Raw genomic sequence first — 19478 nt, forward strand, 5'->3', positions numbered from 1 at the left:
AGTCCAAAGAAAGAATTACCATCTCTCACACATTGCACCAAAACAGGAACAGCGACAAAGGGCTTTCATTACTAATCAATTTCTCGAGTCCCAGCCCCAGATATAATAAAATTCTGAATGCGAATGTCTGTAGTGTATTCCATCTGGCCAAGTTAAGGATATAACCCACATATTAACGATAGAATTAAATGTGCTCTGTATATAGTTTACATTTCCTACTCTGGGAGATGAACTCATCTTGACTTATTTTAATTACTTGTTTAAAGTTTTCACGCACCAAACAGAATACTTAATTTCCCCATTCCTACACTGTATTTTGAGCATCAACCTTTCTCCTCTAACTTCTCTGAAGAATAACAGAAAAAATTCTTATTATTTGCAAATAGATATTTGTTGAGTATTGCTTGTACCAAAGTAAAGAAAGGGAGAGCGAGGCATTGGTCTACTCATAAGATGATGGCTGATCTTTTATCTTAACATCACCTACGTCTCCTTTCAATTTCATGAAATCCATCAATCCATTAAACTTTTTCTTGATTATACTCTGACTAAGTCTTGGATAGAGAATTCCAAAGATTGACTACCCTCTGGTGAAACCATTTCTTCTCGCCACAGGCCTGAATGGGGATTCCTTATGTTATGATGGGTTGCACTCGTGGGAAATCTATCAACCTACCCTGAAACAATTTTGAATATCTTGATGTAATTACTTTCCAAAGTTTAAAAAAAATAATTGATACAGTTCAAGTTTGATTTCCCCCCATCCCTTGTATTGGAATCACTGACAAACTCCTTCCCTAGTCCATTCCCACAAAATCAATTGTTCTCTGAAATCCCCTTATCATGGACCAGATGTGCATGTGGTTTGTAGATGTAGTTCCACCAGGACCCTATACAGTGCAGAAGTATGTCTTAACCCTTAAACATAAAATAAAAATAAACAAACCCTTTGTATATATATATAGATATCCAGGTTCCCTTGAACAATACCTTTCAATCTTGCCATTTTAAAATTATGCAGCTATTCCAATATTTTAATCTACCAAAATGGTGACTGTATAATTTTCATCTTGATATTCTATCTTCCATGTCCTTGCCCATTCATTAAAACTGTCCCCATGCCTTGTCCATTCTGCCCATCAGCTTTTTATCAGCAGCACCTTGAATATATTGCACTTGGTCTCCTTCGGTCAAATTGGTGACGAAGATTACAAACAGCTGGGGTTCTCCAACAGATTCTTGCTGCACCTCATGAGTCACAGCTTCCCAACCTGGCAAAAACTAAGTCTTTTCTGCCAGTTAACCAATTTTCAATCCGTATCATTTGTCTAATAGCCTCTTGTCTGTCTCCTGAAAGTCCAACTATATCCTATTCACGGATTTCACCCATCTCTGTTATGCTAGCTACATTCTCAAAATAAAAAAAAACTGGCACATATTTATCAAACAGATAAATCCCTAGCCAAATCTACCTGTATTCTGCTGTTATTTCCTTAAAATGGATTTGGTCATTGGAATTGTCATTGAAATTGGTCTATAGTTTTCTATTTACTCTTTCTTTCCTTTATTAAACTGCTATCTTCCAATCTGTGGGAACGGTTAAAGAATTTATAGAATTTGTGGAAGATGGCAGCCAGTGCATTCACTTGCTCCATAATAACCTCATTCAAATCCTTGGGATTCATTTCATCAGGTTCTGGGGAATTGTAGGGTTTCAGTCCCATTAATTTCTCTGGTCCAATTTTCAAACGAATGTGAACTTTGGGTTCATTATTTACTCCAAACCTCCAGGTGGTTTTCTACACTTTTTCCATGAAGACAAAGACACAGTATTTAACACCTTTGCCATTTTATCATTTCCCAATTTGATTTTACTGCCTCAAGAGAAGCAGAATGCACCTGGAGTTCTCCAATTAAACCAAGTGCAATATAGCTGTGAAATTTTGGCTGTGCCTCCTGAAATCTTTAATGTGTTATAGTAACCGCTGTTCTCACAATATCAGATCGACGATGCAATGAGGGTAGATTGACAAGAAGTCTGCTTGATGCAGAATAATGTGGCCAGGGTGTGATAATAATTGGTGAATTTGTTAATGAAATTTGCAGAGAAGGGAACTAAAATAAAACTGCTGCAGTAAAAATTCCTCTCAGCCCTTGACTGGTCATCTGGCTATCCATTGAAATAACTTTCACAAATAACTTGGTTTGGAAATTTGCTTCAGCTCCAAGTTTTCAGTTTTGAAAACAACATCAGTTGAATCGTGAGGCACGTACCAAAAAAAAACAAGCAAATTCTCATCCATGCAATGTCTTTAATAAATTGTGTAATAGGTTTTGTTCATTTTTTTTTAACCCATTTGACATTGGCTTATTGAAAATCCATCGAGGTGCAAGGTGTTCTTTGTAACCGATGTCAGAATTGTAAATGCAATATTTCAATAGATGGACAAGAGACAAGTTTGTTACCAGAACATGTTATTATTTGCATGTGGCTAATTGTATGCCAGCGGCAACTGTAGCCTCACTGAGTCCAGCACTTGGTGCAGGGAATATAACCTGACAGTCCCTTGTATGTTTCCAAAAAAAATTGGTTTCCATTTTCCAAAAATGTTAAAATCTCTTTTTAATTAGAAACTGTGATTAAATCCCTTCAAATGGCTTGAAAGCATTCATTCATTTCACCAGTTTATTTCAGATGTATTAATGTAAGGTTGTTTCATCACATTTGTAGGTATCTCTCCCCATGAGTATGTTCCACATTTTTGTTTAACGTGTTCCAACCCCAATAATCTGATTTGGAATCCCACCATACACAAAGCAAGGAATGCATTTCTGGTTTCCATATACATCAGTTCCATTCCCCCATTTACTTTCCTGTAACCTATGTTTCTCTCTTGCCTCTCCCTCCCATTGACTTCACTAGGATTCTTACTTACATTTGGGCTGGTTTACAGCAGCCAATTAACCTACACCTCTTTTTCACTGCCATGTATTTAGCTAAAACAGACCCACTTCCCTCATTTAAATCTCTGCAACACTGACAGGGCCACTGGCAATAATTAAAAAAAAAGACCAAAAATTGAGACTCCAGGTGTTAGCAATCTGTGGAAAGAACAACAACTAATATTTGGTTGTGGACTCTTCAGAGGGTGTTGGACCTAAAAAGTCAACCCTCTTTCTCTTTCCACTTGTACTGGCTGACTTGCTGTATGTTTTCACCATTTTTGCTGTAATGTAAAGGACAGAGATGACAGTATTTATGCAACATAATGGTTTTTAAAACTACCCATGACTCAATCTTATAAATGGCTTTTTAATTGACAATTATCACTAAACTGAGAGCTTCTCCCATCATTTCCCTCCTTAATTCCTGTCCTAGGAAATGCAAGTGATAATCTCCCCTTTTTCCATTTGTTCTCCCTTTCTTCTGCTCATTTTCAAAAGTGGGCTATTGTTTTGACGTTGAATCTTGCAAGTTTGTTGATTTAAAAATAACTGGATAACTATGGCACTGGTATGACGGGTTTTAAACATATGTTTCCAATTTCTGGACAAAGCGGTTACTTCCCCATGATATCTGTTTCTCAATGATGTTCATATATAGAACAGCACAGTACAGACCCTTCAGCCCATGTTGTGCTGACTTATAAATTCCTACGCAAGTAGCCCACTGTTTTTATCATCCATGTGCCTGTCTAAAACCCTCTTAAATGCCCTTAATATTTCAGCCTCCACCACCACCCTGGCAAGGCATCTCAGCACCCACATTCTGTTTTTTTTTTAAAAACTTAGCCCTGACGTCTCCCCTAAACTTTCCACCCTTCACTTTGTGCAGATGTCATCTGGAGTTTGCTACTCCTGGCCTGAGAAGAAGGCACTGACTGTCCACCTTACCTATGCTTCTCAGAATCTTGTAGACCTCTATTAAGTCATCTCTCATGCTTCCTTGCTCCAAAAAGTCCTAGCTCTGCTAATCTTGCCTCACAGGACATTTTCCAATACAGCCACCGTCCTGGTAAATTCCTTCTACACCCTCTCCATAGCTTCCACATCCTTTCTAGAATGAGGTGACCAAAACTGAACACAATATCCCAAGAGTGGACTCAGCTAAGATATTGCAACTTTAATCTCAAGGCACATGTTTCACAAGTTACTGTCGACCTTATCACATTAATCAGCATTAATCATGGTGGCTCTGATTCAAATCTAGGCCATTCTTTAAAATAGGGATTAATTTTTAATAGTGTATTGGGGTTTGTGGCTTTTTTTTTGGAATTCCATCCAGCTGAAATCAGAGTGTTACACAATTGTCGAGGATTTAAAATGAATGACTAATCCAGTGCAACAAAATACATATTTTTAAAGCTGCCCATTAATGATCATTCCAGAATGTTTGTTTTTTATTTTCCCTTGGTGCGATGGTGCAGCACTCAATCCTGTTCAGGTGCTGGGACGTGTGGTGGTACAGCGCAACATTGCATTGCAAGGAGGATTAACTCTTTGAACATTGTTCAATCTGTGCGTTTGCAGTTTTTTTTAAAAAAAAAAGAACCCTTAAATGGAATTTGGATTAAAATATCCATTGTCACCTTCTGGTTTTAACAAGAAAGATTTGTTTAAATTTAAGGGGGACGAAGAGTATCTGTGTTACAGTCTGAATTTTGCTGAGTTACTGTACTAATCACTAGGTGCATGTGCTTGCTTGGGCATTCACCATTAAGCGAGAACACTGATTATTAGCTTGTATTCACGTGTGCATGTTTGGTGTAGGTCTTTAGTGTATCCGTTCATCTGTTGTGTCTGTTTATGGGATAAGTGTATGCTAAATAGTTTTGCAAGATAATTTTGAATGCTAAAAGTTAATTTTATTTTTCTTGTTTATCCCTTCTCACTGTCCTTTCCTTGTCTAATTTTGTACACTAATGTATCTTTTTCTATTATGCTTTTTTTCTGTTGAAAATCCACTAATTGAATGATTCTCATTTTTCATTGATGCATCTCTTACTTGCCTTCAACCTGATTCACGTGGCCTCCTACTTGCTTCCATGACACTTGCTAACGTGGCTTCTAATATTGCCTGTGTTTGCAATATTTATATTGTACTTGTAAACCTCATTTCATTTTTTTTGTATGACATTCTTTCTTGTCACCAACTTGCATTGCATGTTTTTGCATTACCTCCTCTACACCTTGTGTTTTCTCCTTGTCTTAAACACTTGGACTGTATGCCACCACTTTGTTTCCCTGCTCCCCTTTGGCTGTCTGCGTCCTTTTGTCATATCTCACGGACAAAATTGTGCAGCATTTTATGGCCTAGATGAGTCTGATCTCGACAAAGTCTTCCACTTACCCACAACTACCTTCATTGGAGGCAATGAAACAGCCCTTCCCCTTCGGGAGATTATTCGGAGAATGGAGGTAAGTGAACAAATCTGAAATCAACATTACCTTTTTCTTTCATTTTCTTTCAGATTGTCAGTAAAATGGTCATTATTTATTTGGCCAAACGTGGTGAATTCCAAACAGGTTAAAATGTTGTACTTTGGTCTTTAATTGAAATGTCTTCAATTTGGCAGTGAGAAGAAGACACTGGCTGGGTCTTTCAGTGTCATGCTTGCCTTTTGGCATCAACAGGGTTCTTTGTGTTGGGAGGTGGATTTAATATTGAATTCACTGGCATATCCACAGCACAAGTAGAGCCCATTTCAATCAATGCCAAGACAAGTACTAAAATACCTTGAAATTGCAGCCAGGCCTGTACTTGGCTGTCCATTTATAGTTGCTCTTGTGAGACTATCTCAAGTAAATCTCTCATTTATCAGGGTTAATGCCATCTAATTACTCCTTTTCAGTACCACCCCACACTTTTCGTGTTCCAATTGGACTTCAGAAAAGTTCTCAAACCCTTCCATGTGTGTGTTTTTTTTTAAAAAAATCCTAATATTCCTTGTCATGCACGGTTACTTGAACATTTTTAAAATTTAGATTTTAAATTTAGACATACACGAGTATGTACCGCCCAATTGACCTACAACTCCCATTGTGTTTTTTGAATGGTGGGGGAAATAGGAGCTCCCAGAGGCAACCCACGCAGACATTTGGAGAACATACAAACATCTTACAGACAGTGCAGGATTGGAACCCTGGTCGCTGGCACTTTAACAGTGTTGCACTAACCACTGTGCTATCCATGGCACCCTTGCATTCAATGGGAAAGTCTGCAGGCGCTGTGGTTGTAGTGCAATACATAAAAGTGCTGGATAAACTCAGTTGGTCACACAGCAACATCCTGCATCATGGTTGGGAGTGGATTTGAGGAGGGTTATAATGGGTCAGAAGGTAGATGGATTGAAGAGGGGTGAGGGAATCTTGGATAGATGGCCAGGTGGGGGTTGGGAAGGGAGAGTGGTGGAGTTGGGAAAGAGAGGCAGGTTGGCAATGGGCAGAAGAGGTGGGGGGGGGGGGTTATGCGAGGGCGACGGATCCAAATGGAGGAGAGGAGGGTAAAGTCAGAGGTAGCAATGGCTATCAGTGCTGGAATCTGGTAAGAAAGAAAGGTGGTAATGGGAACCATCAGGGAAGAGGTGAAGGGCTGCTGGAAACGGATGGAGGAATCTAGTGGGTGATATATGTGGGGGTAGATGGATGGAACCAACTGAGGGAACACTAACTAACTCACTAACTGAAATTGGAAAGTTCAGTGCTCAGGTGTTGTCCCACAGGGAAATTAATGGAGCAATGAGATTAACTTGGTGCACTGAATGTTATAAGGAAATATGAAATGTGTTTGCTTGTTTCTGCTTTCATTCTCAGATATCCTTCTATGAATTTTATTTTCTAGTCTTGCACTAAGGAGATTGTCACTTGCTTCTCCACAGATGTCTTACTGTCAGCACATCGGAGTTGAGTTCATGTTTATCAATGACCTGGAGCAGTGCCAATGGATCAGGCAAAAGTTTGAGACTCCAAGTGCTATGCAGTTCACTAATGAAGAGAAACGGACCCTTTTGGCCAGACTGGTCCGCTCCACGAGGTTAGTCCTCCACTAAGAATTATAAAGAAGAAATATTTACATTTGTACATCCTCGAAGGCACAGTTTATTGTAGTGGTTAGGGCAATGTCATTACAGTGCCAGTGACCCAGATTCAATTTGATGCAGTCTGTAAGGATCTTGGACATTCTCCCTATCTGCGTGGATTTCCTCTGGGTGCTCCGGTTTCTCCACCCTCCAAATAATGTATTTAGGTAGTAGGTTGTGTTACGAACTAACAATCCCCTTAAATTTTGTTTGGGACTCAAGGGACTTTGTCAGCACTAACACATGAACAGCAATGGAAAATTCACCAGACAGTGGAAAATTCAAAATAATAGTTTTTAATTAAACTATCAATAACAACATTTCTTATCTCTAAACATAATTTTTAATTTAACCCCACTATGCACAAATGTAAATGTAAGTGTGTGTATGTGTATAATTAAAGCCCCTCTCTGAAAAGGCCATCTTTAAAAGTTCAGCATCATTTTAGTCTTGCTTAAAGGTCTTAAATTATCAGTTCAGAAATAATTATAAAGCACTTTTAAACATCTTATCTTCAGGCCTCTTTACTCACAAAGTGGCTATTTTCTTCCACAATGAATTCACAAACCAGACAAGTGTTAAACTAAGTGGCCATACAAAAATAGACCCAGTAGAAATCTGTCCTCTTTTCCAAAGAGACAGCAAAGTGGTCTTCCTTATTTCAAAACCACTCATTATGTGTTCCCCTTTTCCCAGGAGTAACAAGGCACAGCAGCACTAATTCTAGTTACTGTAACTCAACCCTCCATTTCACAAGGTTTCCACCCCTGTGTCACAGGGTTTTGACTTCTGTAAACTCTAAGCTGAACTGGACTCTTTGTCTCTCATTTCCATAATATATTTCTCCCATTTCTCATGTCACATGGTATGTGACATCATTTCTGTCTTTGAAGCTCATAAGGCCTTTTGACACGAATGAGCTAAAAGCATTCAAGTCCACTTATGTCTCCGAGAAGTCTGCTTTCCTCCAAACTAAAATGGCCCTGCGTTTATAAGGGTGCTTCTGAATTAACATCTTTTGTTTCCAATATCTCAAGAACCATAAGTCCTTTTCATCTTTTGACTCTAACTTCAATCAGCACCCACTTTTGTCTCAAACTGGCTTCTCTCCTCTATCTCAAAGAACCATGTGTGTTTAAAATACTCGTGTTGTGCACCCACAACTAACTACTAAGAATACAGATACAATTTTTTAACTCTACCATTTACTTTACAAAGACATTTTTATATATGAGAAATATAGTTTAACATTAAATTGATTAACATAAATCCATTACAGTTAATTGGGTGTATTTGGGTGGCATGGGCTCGTGGACTGGAATGGCCTGTTGGCATGCTGTACGTCTACATTTCAGAATTAAATACTTTTGAAATACAGACATCTCAATACTGTGTCAAACGGAGCAAAACCTATGGAAGGCAGCATTGCCCTGCAAACAATGAGGAGATCTTGACCAACATATTCTTTTGGGGATTGATTGAAGAATGCTTAACACTTTGTGCATGCCAGTTGGAGAATGTGGACTCTTGTACAGACTTTCTGCTGGACATCTGTTCTTCAGCCCACACAAAGCCATCATTTAAGAAGGATCTTGATCTTGATTGGTTGGGCTGGTGGGTAGAATGGTGGTTTGAATTTTTGTTGCATTTTGGGAGGTCTAATGTGAATAGGACTTGCACAGTGAATGGTAGGGATCTTCCTCAATTTCTACTTTTCTGGGCCTTTAACTGGGAAATTAGTGTTGAATATTAAGACTGGTTGGATCGTTGCAGCCATTAATACTTTTTTTTTCAGGAATTGATTTGCTTGGCTATAAGTTGGTGATTTCTTGCTGTTGCTTTGCCACATGATCGCCTTATGTCTGCTGATTTCTGTCAAAGGTTTGAGGAGTTTCTGCAGAGGAAGTGGTCGTCTGAGAAACGATTTGGTTTGGAAGGTTGCGAGGTATTGATCCCAGCACTGAAGACCATCATTGATAAATCCAGTGAGAATGGTATTGAGAATGTCATAATGGGAATGCCACACAGGTAACGCAAAAAAAAAAATAGATGGCTGGGAGCTGTGTGTGGACTCTGAGAGCTGGTCACCTGGTTTGGGGTGGTGGGAGAAAGAAAATTCTGAAGACTTTGTTTTTTTTTCTTTTTCTTGTCTATTTGGTTTCTTTCCTCCAGTCTGATGGTGGCTCATTGTCTTATAGTTATAAGCTTTGATTCATTTGGAAATCTCCTGGCTTTTCTAATCTATTCAGTCATTTCCTATGATACCAAGTTCAGTGCACTGTTTAGATCAGGGATTCTCAACCCTTATCTTCCCACCCACATACCACCCACACCACAGAGCACCTAGGGCATAGGATTACTTAAGCTGCTATGTGAGTGGAAAGAAAAAGGTTGAGAACCACTGGTTTAGATGATAATTCTTCCCAATTCCAAATTTGATTTCTTGGCCTCTGTCTTGCATTGGTGACACACTTTGAGTCACTATCTTGGACCCCGTGTCATGACTCTGATCTCGTTTGTTCCAGTTCTGACGGGCTTAAATTGCCAGGTAGCTTTATTAAACAAAGTAAATGGGCATTTTACCAACTCAAACAAATGCTTTTGGCATCAGACATACCTCGTTGCATGTGCAATCAGATAGAACTTTTAAATTTTATTTTTTAATTTTAAATGATCACGGTTGTTTGATAAAATTATATCATCGACATCCTGCTTGTTAAATTATTATAGAAGCAGTACTTTACCATTTATTACTCTTGATGTTCTGTAGTCCAACCTGTCACTTGAACGCAAAATAGATTGATAAAATGATTGTCAGAAAGAGCTGGCTAATTGGTTTTAAGTGAGTGTCAAATGTTCAGAGGTTGTGGAGGAGGGAGTGTATTAATTGTGTCTTAGGTTTCCCTTTGTCCTTCAGACTATGGGCATAGACAACTATTACATTTTGTAATCATTTTTAACAAACTTGGTCATGTTATAACGTCTATGAATAAAATTGGTTATGACCCAAATATTGTTTTTTGTGTATTAGTACCTGATGATGAAGGAAAATATATCTGGAGTTTAGTACACAGGATGAAACTGATCACTGTTGTTCAATGTCTTCATTGGGATATTGATTTCTCCTTGCATAGTTCCTTTAGATCTTCACCGGAGTTTCTTGGTGTTTGGCACATACATCTTGATCTGAACACCTACATGTTTTGCTTCTTTTCTGAGTACAGTGGCCATTTGGTTTAACAATTTTTTTATCCTGTAGAGGTCGTCTGAATGTGTTGGCCAATGTAATCAGGAAAGAACTGGAGCAGATCTTCTGTCAGTTTGATTCAAAATTGGAGGCTGCTGATGAGGTGAGTGTCTTGCGCATGGCATTTGGTCAGGCCAAAGTGTGCAGCACACTCTGGTTTTTAGCTGTTCTCATATTGGATGAAGTCCTTCAGCACTTCTTCACAAAAGGTATTGGGTGCTTTGATAGATTCTGTAAGGGCCATCTGCTGGGAGAGCTTTCCCAGCCTCCAGTCTTAATGAATTTGTGAGATTGCTGCAGGATCGTGGATTCAAATTTAATGAGCATTCTTTTGAGCTAAATGTCAATGAAACTGGTTATTTGCCAAAGATTTATGTTCCCAATAGATACAGCAAAACCTACCCACCCCTCAATATCCAGCACCTCAGGGGATTGGTGGATGCCAGATAAGTGATTTTGCCAGTTACTTGTGATCGGCAAACTAATTGTGAAGGAACCCCAATTTTAAGCTTTTGTCTTTTTTTGCCTACTTATTTTGCCCAATTTTTTTGCCGGTTGCTTGAATTCTGTATAGTGGATCTGTTGCTGTAATTATATTTCACATTATTTTGTATGCACAGGGTACTGGTGATGTGAAGTACCATTTAGGGATGTATCACCGGAGAATCAACCGTGTATCAAACAGAAACATAACTCTTTCACTTGTGGCTAACCCGTCCCATCTGGAAGCTGTAGATCCTGTGGTTCAAGGAAAGACGAAAGCAGAACAGTTTTACCTCAGTGACACAGAAGGAAAGAAGGTAAAGCTTCAGCTTCTCCGTCAATGTCAGTTTAAACACTTTCCTTGCTGAAAATGAGAAGCTGTATTCTTTCAGAGACCACATCGTTTGATTGACATTGACGATAAAAAGGTCCCTCAGTGCAGCAGAGGTGCTCCTTTGGAGGCTGATACTGGGGTATATTCATATTTCAGATTTACTGTCAGAGTTCTTTCTTTGGCTTGGCTTCGTGGACGAAGATTTATGGAGGGTTATGACCACGTCCGCTGCAGGCTCGTTGGTGACTGACAAGTCCGATGCGGGACAGGCAGGCACGGTTGCAGCGGTTGCAAGGGTACCTACATGATATACAATCTTGAAATTATTTTTCCTGCGGGTGAGGCAGAATGGTAGTGCAAAAAATCCTATACTCAATGTCAACAGATAAAAAGATGTAAACTGAGTTTGTCGTTGAGGTGTCTTTTTTTTTAAACTTTATTTAAGATTTTATAACATGAATAAAATAAAAGATTACATTTAAAAAGAATAAAAGTAAGATAATAAAATTACAGTACCACATCGGTAAACTAAATAAACTAACCCCCCCCCCCCCCCACAATAATTATTACACAACATTAATAACCTAACTTAGTCGTTGAGGTGTCCGACGGTGGAAGGGTTGCAGCTGGTCCTGAACCTGGTGGTGCGAGTCTTGTGGCACCTACACCTCTTTCCTAATGGTAGCAGCGAGAACAGAGCATATACTGGGTGGTGTGGATCCTTAATGATTGCGGCTGCTGTTGACTGGACTGCAACAGAGAGAAGCGTTCATGCCCTGAGAGAACTTCTTGGATTTATTGATATATATATTTGTCGAACCATTTTATTCCCTGTAAACAGGAATTTTTTTCCCCTGTCTTGTTCAAAGAGTAATTCCAAATATTCACTCTAAGAAACTGTATCATGTCTCATTGATCAGTGTAAACCTGTATTCACCTACGACCCTCTTTGTTAGGGATGAAAATGGTTCTATGAACGTATAGCTCTGTGGAAAGGACTACATGTTGCACTTCAGTTAGTGATTCCTTATAGAAACTCTCTCTGATGTAATTGCTTCCCATATGAAGGCGATGGCATGTTGTATGAAACTGTGCAAGTTGTTTAGTCCAGTGGTTCTATTAGATACATGGATGGGAGAGGTCTGGAAGGTTATGGAATGGGGTGCAGGTCAGTAGTGCTAGCAGAATGATGGGCTAAATGGCCTGTTTTCTGTGCTGTAGTGTTCCATGATTCTCGACCTTTTTTTTTATTTCCACGCACACACCACTCTGTGGTTAGTTTGGGATTACTTAAAGTGGTGTGTGCGTGGAAAGAAAAAGGTTGAGAACCACTGGTTTAGTCCAATAACTCTGGCTCGTTGATAGATCCGATTTGATTCCTATTTATGTAACTAGAGCCAGCACTTACAGGGAATACATATTGCCCTTGTGCCACTGGGGTGGACTTCCATGAAGCACAAAGACTGCAGAAGCTGGGACCTTGAGAAAGCAATGAAAGGCTGAATGGACTTAGTGGACCAGGCAACTTGATCTGAGCCCCTTCAGCTTCTTGTTGATTGCTCAAAGTTAGGTGTGTTGTAAAATTGCAAAGCAGATCAATTTGTTTCAAGGATTTCAGTTGATGTGGACATAGAGAAATGTGTATGGTAATATTTTTGTCATAATACAGTTTGTTTGATCTCAAGATATTAGAGTAAATCCTATTGCGTTGCTACATCAGATAAACTTAATTTTTAAAAACAGCCCACTGTACGAATATTCGAATTACAAAAAATCGCTTTTATGAAGAAAGCAGTGTTGCCTTTTACAAAAGGTTTTTCACTTTTACAAAAAAGCAGCTGGTGGAATTTTTGAAATATTTTTTTTTTTAATTTAAACATATAACACAGTAATAGGCCATTTAGATCCAAGCTGTCACAGGGAGGCTGGCAGGGTAGTCACAGAGCAGCTGGCAGGACGGCCAGTGGTGCAGTCAAAACTAGCTGTCTTCCCAATTCTGGTAATGAAACTACATTGTACATACATTATTTCTACTTTATAAAGGCTGTGTATTTATCATATTCCTGGTTTTACTATATGTTAACATTATTGCTATTTGGTATGATTTGGTGGGTTATTTTTTGGGTCTGGGAACACTCAAAAAATGTTCCAATATAAATCGATGGTAATTGCTTCTTCATTTTACACTATTTCGGCTTATGAAAGGTTCTGTAGGAGTGTGGTATACTTGTATTCCCCTTGGGAAACAATAGCTGATAGAAGGAGAATAAATCACACAGAATGCTAAGCCTCATGTTTAAACTTAACCTTTTAGTGTAACGAAGGCCAGATCTTGTATATCCCATGAAAAGTGGGCTGAAAGAAATGAGTGTTTCTTTGTGCATCCAGTGCTCCCGTTGTGGCTTTCTCTACACTGGAGAGACTGGATGCAGACTGGGAGATCACTTTGCTGAGCACCTTCATTCTGTCCGCAGCAATGACCGGAAACTCCCAGTGGCCACCCCTTTCGATTCTCTGCCCCACTCCCGAGCCGGCATCTCCATCCATGGCCTCGTGCATTGCCAAACCGAAGCCACCCGCAAATTGGACGAGCAATACTTAAGATTTTGTCTAGGCACTGTCCAACAAGATAGCATTAACATTGACTTCTCTAGTTTCCAATAGCCTTCTCCCCCTTCTCACTCTCTTCCCCATCCCTGTCTCCTTTCCTCAAAGCTCTCCACCCTTTCCTCTCCATTCACAAGAGCTTTCCCTTCCTTTTGTCACACTCAGCTTTTTTTTCGTGCCCTCCCACCCATATCTACCAATAAATTCCTGCCTGTGTTCCTCTGCCTGTCCTTCCCCCCCCCCTTCACCATTTTATTCAGAGGCCTACCTGCTTTAGCTCCTATCTTAACAAAGGGCTCAGGCCCAAAATGGTTGTCTATCTTTAATTTTTCTAAATAAAGAATGTTGCGTGTCTTGCTGAGCTTCTCCAGCATTTTTGTGTAAATTACAATCACAGCTTTAGCAGACTTACTTATTTAACTGGGGAAAAAACCAAATTTGTTATTGGTTCATTAATTATGAAACAGAATGCTCAACAACGGATACTGTCTCTCTGAGGGGACTTTCTTTTGCTTATTTCTCATTTTGATGGGTTCACTGGACTACGGGTATCTCTTTGTCTGCTTTTATGGACCAAAGAGAGGGAAATAAATTTTGTGTGCATGACAATAAAGGAATCTTGAATTTTGAATCTTCCAGGTGATGTCAATTCTCCTTCACGGTGATGCAGCATTTGCAGGCCAGGGAATTGTCTATGAAACCTTCCACTTGAGCGATCTTCCATCATACACCACCCATGGAACAATTCATGTTGTGGTAAACAACCAGGTACAGTAATGACCAAGATGGATTGTATGCAGTCTGATGGCCCTTAAATCAAACTGCCTCCTTGTGGAGGTGGAAATGAGTTAACTTGGCTTTGGAGAAACTGAAATCAAAAATTAGAATTGCCAAGAAATATTTGAAAACCGTATATGGGCCAGGGAATCTACTGTAGGCCTGACTGTAAGAAATGTAAGAGGCGCTTTGGCAATTTCTGCCCAGCAGCAAATCTGTCTGCCTTGCAGCAGGCGAAAAAGAATTTTGTGTAATAGGACACTGTTTTATTACTACGACAATAAATTGATTCTTGAATCTAATGGCATCCTATTAGAGGGTGCCCAGACAGAAAATCAGATTGGATTGAGAAAACACCTCCAGCCGATGGCATTAACATTGACTTCTCTGGTTTCCGTTAGCCAGCACCACCCCATGTCTCCTTTTCTGTAGCTCTGTTTCTCTTCCCTTTTTCCTCTCTCTCCTTTATTTATCTCAGCTCTGCATTCATAGAACCAGCACCACATCCCCCCAAATCAATTCTCACCTTTCCTCTCCTGGCTTCTTCCCAATATCCAATATCACCTTCTGTCTGTCGGTCTGTACTCCTCCTCCTGACAATCAGATTTTGGTGTTCCACTCTATAAATTCTGTGATGAGGATATAGAAGTTGTACTACATCTAAACAAAGCTCAGAGCTAAACCTGTTGTGATGTGCCACAGCAGTTCTTGGCACTTACTTTGTATTGACTTGTGAAGGGAGGGAAGAATATCATTGCTAGAATTCTACCTGGACTCCAGGCTTTTAAATACAAGGGGAGATGACACAAACAGATTGCATTCCTTGAAAATTAAAAGGTTTCGGAGTGTTTTGATCAGTTGTTAAGCAACCACTGGATAAACTAAGCAAGGAGAAAATTTAAGCAGAGGGATTTTCTTCTTAAAAATAACTGTTTCCCCAAAAAGGGCCATTTGTATTGTGTGAATTTTATACCTAACATTGACAAACTTTTGATCCTCAGAGGATCGAGGAACAGGGAAGGGTGGAGAGGGGGAAGTTCGTATGTGGAGTCAGGAGGTAGCATATATGTGACCTGTGATCTGTGGGTAAAACTGGTTCCAGTGGATATGTGCCTTCTGCTCTTGTGTTTACAAGCCTGAAAATGCCTAAGGCCTTCATGGTCTCACTAGCTGTTCCAACTTGTGTTTGGGGTTATTATTTCAGATTGGATTCACAACTGATCCTCGTGTTGCCCGCTCTTCTCCGTACCCAACTGATGTGGCCCGTGTGGTCAACGCTCCAATCTTCCACGTGAATGCCGATGACCCAGAGGCAGTGATGTATGTGTGCAACGTGGCTGCGGAGTGGAGAAATACTTTCCATAAGGATGTTGTGGTCGATTTGGTAGGTGACTGATCATTCAGTGAGCTAACTGGCTCTTCGTGTTTGATCACATGAGCAGAAAATTATCACTGAACATTATAGCTAACTTGCAATGACAGAAGATGGTTTAAATTTTCAGATTTATTGTCAGATACAACCCTGAGATTCATTTTTCCTACAGGCGAGGCAGAATCACCACTAATTGGTCATGCAAAAAAAACTGTACACAGTGTAAACATGTAAACAAAGAATGTATTAAAAAAAACTGTTTAAAACAGAGAGAATAAAAAGAAAATCAATAAAATGCACAAGTAGAAGTCCTTAAACGAGTCCCTGATTGAGTTTGTGGTTGAGGAGTCTGATGGTAGAGGGGGAGCAGCTGTTCCTGAACCTGGTGGTGCGAGTCTTGTGACACTTATTACCTCTCTCCTGATGGCAGCAGCAAGAACAGACCACGTGCTGGGTGGTGGGGGTCTTTGATGATTGCTGCTGCTCTCCGACAGCAACTTTCCCCGTGAAGTACTCAATGGTGGGGAGGGTTTTGCCTGTGATGTTCTGGGCTGTGTCCACCACCTTTTGGAGAGTTTTCCACTCGGGTTTTGGAGACAGTGAGGCAGCCGGTTTAGTGATATATCTTCTCATACATAGTAAGGGAAGATTACAAACTTTTTGAACAACCCAATTCAGCATTGCGATAAAAGTGGTTGCTTTAGGATATCAAAAGTTACAAAACTATCATGTTAAATGTAAAACCTCTCCAAGATAGTTAACTGAGTGGATAAAAGAAAATGGCGCCAGTGAATAATAGCAACATTCTGCAGGCGACAGAGACCCCAATTACCTTTCAAGTAGGAATTCTGCCTGGCCGAAAGAGAGTCTCAGGGTTGTGTGTGATGTTGCGTAGTCTGCCAATAAGGGATTCCAAGGAGCATTTAACAAAACTCCCTTCCACAAGAATCACTCTAAAACAAGGTATAATTGGTCTGGGCCTTAGAACACATTTTAATCAAAAATATAAATTCTCTACCTTCTATGATCTGACATCTGTCCTTACTAATGTAATATATTTATGGGTTGAGACATCACTGGTATGAAGTGTAACCAGTTCTATTCCAGTTCATATCTGACATCTTTCAGATTGTCTAACTCTACCTATGCATTCATTATATTTATTTTAATTTTAAATTGAGATCAAGTTTATTTGTCATCTGCTTGTACCAGTACAACCCGACGAAACAGCATTCTCAGGTCCTTGGTGCAGAACAGTGCAAACACATGTACAGACCTAATACATATACAGATAAATGATGCATATACACAACATATGGACATATTTCAAAGAAAATATTATTAATTAATAGTAGAGTCATGGAGGGTTGTTTTAGCAGATCAGCGGTCATTCAGTCTCACTGCCTTGGGAAGAGCTGTTCCTCAGCTTGGTGGTTCTGCCTCTCATACTTCTGTATTTTTTCCTGAGGGGATTGGCTGGAAGATGCTGCGTGTGGGGTGGTAGGCATCATTCACTATTTTGTGTGCCATCTTTAAACAACGATCCCAGTAAATCACCTGGATAAGTGGGGAGCAAGACCCCATTCATCCTCTCTGCTGCTTTTATGGTCCTGTAGATTGATCTCTGGTTTGATGCTCTGCAGCAACTGTACCACACTATGATGCATCCGGCCAGGTTGCTCTCGATAGAGCTCGTGTTGAAAGTTTTCAGAATGGTGGCCGGTAGCCTTGCCCATCAGTGTGTACTCTAAAGGCCTTTGCTTTTGGCAGGATGACCTTTGAAAACAACCAGTCATGAACTGTAGAGGCTCCCTGGCACTCTGGCCAGAGCTCGGGTAACTCTAGCATTGCAAAGGTTTCCCGTAGGGGAAATTAACAGTGGAAGAAGATGGGCAGCAGGATTGTAGACTTTTAACAACTGAGCCAATGCAACTCTTGCTCTCAGGAGTAGTTAATGGGAAGCCTGATCCCAACCATTTGTTTACTTAAAGGTTTGCTTTCGACGCAACGGACACAATGAGATGGATGAGCCCATGTTCACACAGCCACTGATGTACAAGCAGATCAAGAAGCAGAAACCTGTGCTGAAGAAGTATGCAGAAAAGCTGACATCCGAGGGAGTTGTGACTCAGCAGGAGTTTGAGGTTTGAAGTTAAAACGTTCAGTAGTTGCTAGATCTTGAAATGATACAGTGCACAGATTATATTAATTAATTGATAACACTGGACAACAATTTTTTTCAAAAGGTTTCTTCCTGAAAAAAATGGGGATTGTTTTAGGCAACTTAAAGCTGTAAACAAAGATAATTTCAGATTTGCTGTATCACATAGGAAGGTGAAGAAACTTTAAATGAACTTTGATTGAATTTAGCGTGTTTAATCACATAATGATACTGACACATTGCATTAGTTCAACCAACTTAAAAATGTTTTGCCGCTGATTTTCATTTGTACTCAGCATCTGATGCCTTTCATGTCATTGTCCAACAATAGCCAGGTCAACCAGCAATGATGGATTCCAGTTGCCCTGATACCGCTTTTTCATGGTCGCAACTTCCTGGTGAAACCTTTTACCATGTTCGACACTGACTGCGCCAACATCAGTGAGGAAGGAGTTCAAGTTCAAATTAGAAAATGAATTTTCAATGACGTGTTGCACTCCATGGTTTTGTATTCTTTTGAAGTAAACTTAAAATATGACAGGAAATCATAAAAGTATCTTTAAAAAAAGATATGTGATAGGAAAGTCATGATCAGCAGTTCAAAATCCATAAAATACACCCAAAAGCATTTTGGAGCAAAATCTTCATTGTCCAGTGACCGAGAGAATGAGCATACAAATCCCCACCTCTTTCCCCAGAACCTAATTGCCAGGTTTTTTTTAAATTCTAAAATAAATAAGCTAACTTTAGAAAAAGAAGTCCACAGACCTTGATACTGTAAAGTTTACCTATATACCCAGTTTTGAATATATATCATTTTTAATGTCAATTTTTAAATTAATCAAGCCTGAACAAATTGAAGCCATTGACAAGTGCCTAATATTTCAAGGCATTTGCAGCAAATTAACCCCGATCTTCTGCTGGTTTAACTGGATAAAAAGCCAGCCTTCCACTTCTAGCAGAGTTGATCCTGGCACATCGGTGCCCACTAGACATCTGCTCACAGGGCTGTACCAGATTAGATTATGCAGGTCCAACAAGCTCCTTAAAATCAACAAAAACTAAAATCTGCAGATGCTGAAAATCTGAGAGCAAAACTAAAAATGGTAGAAACACTTGGGTCAAGAAGGTCTTTTCATTGGGATTTGATTTGAATTGTAGTAACTTCAAGATTATTTTATTGTCATGTAATAAAACAGAAAATGTAATATTACACGAAATTTCACTTAGTCTATTATGTGCCACTTACAGCCAATGAAAGAGAAGCAAAAGAGAGTCTCCCCCCCAAGGTCACTGAGTGTCCATGGCTTTGCCTCCAGCGCTTCCACAGCCACAGTCACACAGCCTTCAGTCCAAACCATCAGCAACCTGAGCTCCAGGTGCACACCTCTGGCACAATCAGGAAGTCTCCAGCGCCC

At 39.8% G+C, this 19478-nt stretch overlaps 1 protein-coding gene across 13 annotated transcripts in view; it reads left to right on the top strand.

Annotated features, from left to right (window-relative positions):
* LOC138753988 (2-oxoglutarate dehydrogenase complex component E1) overlaps nucleotides 1-19478 on the top strand; it is a 121648-nt gene that overhangs the window by 62934 nt on the left and 39236 nt on the right. For 8 of the 13 annotated variants that reach the window (XM_069917676.1, XM_069917669.1, XM_069917672.1 and 5 more), the window contains 8 exons: nucleotides 5303-5418; nucleotides 6879-7033; nucleotides 8961-9107; nucleotides 10339-10429; nucleotides 10947-11126; nucleotides 14390-14518; nucleotides 15732-15911; nucleotides 17891-18043. In XM_069917676.1, coding sequence (XP_069773777.1) covers nucleotides 5303-5418; nucleotides 6879-7033; nucleotides 8961-9107; nucleotides 10339-10429; nucleotides 10947-11126; nucleotides 14390-14518; nucleotides 15732-15911; nucleotides 17891-18043 — 1151 coding nt within the window. The remainder of the gene's footprint in view (nucleotides 1-5302; nucleotides 5419-6878; nucleotides 7034-8960; nucleotides 9108-10338; nucleotides 10430-10946; nucleotides 11127-14389; nucleotides 14519-15731; nucleotides 15912-17890; nucleotides 18044-19478) is intronic. The other 5 variants (XM_069917680.1, XM_069917679.1, XM_069917678.1 and 2 more) reach the window with 2 other exon arrangements.

The sequence above is a fragment of the Narcine bancroftii genome, chromosome 2 (genome assembly GCF_036971445.1).
Source record: "Narcine bancroftii isolate sNarBan1 chromosome 2, sNarBan1.hap1, whole genome shotgun sequence".
Classification (NCBI taxonomy): Eukaryota; Metazoa; Chordata; class Chondrichthyes; order Torpediniformes; family Narcinidae; genus Narcine; species Narcine bancroftii.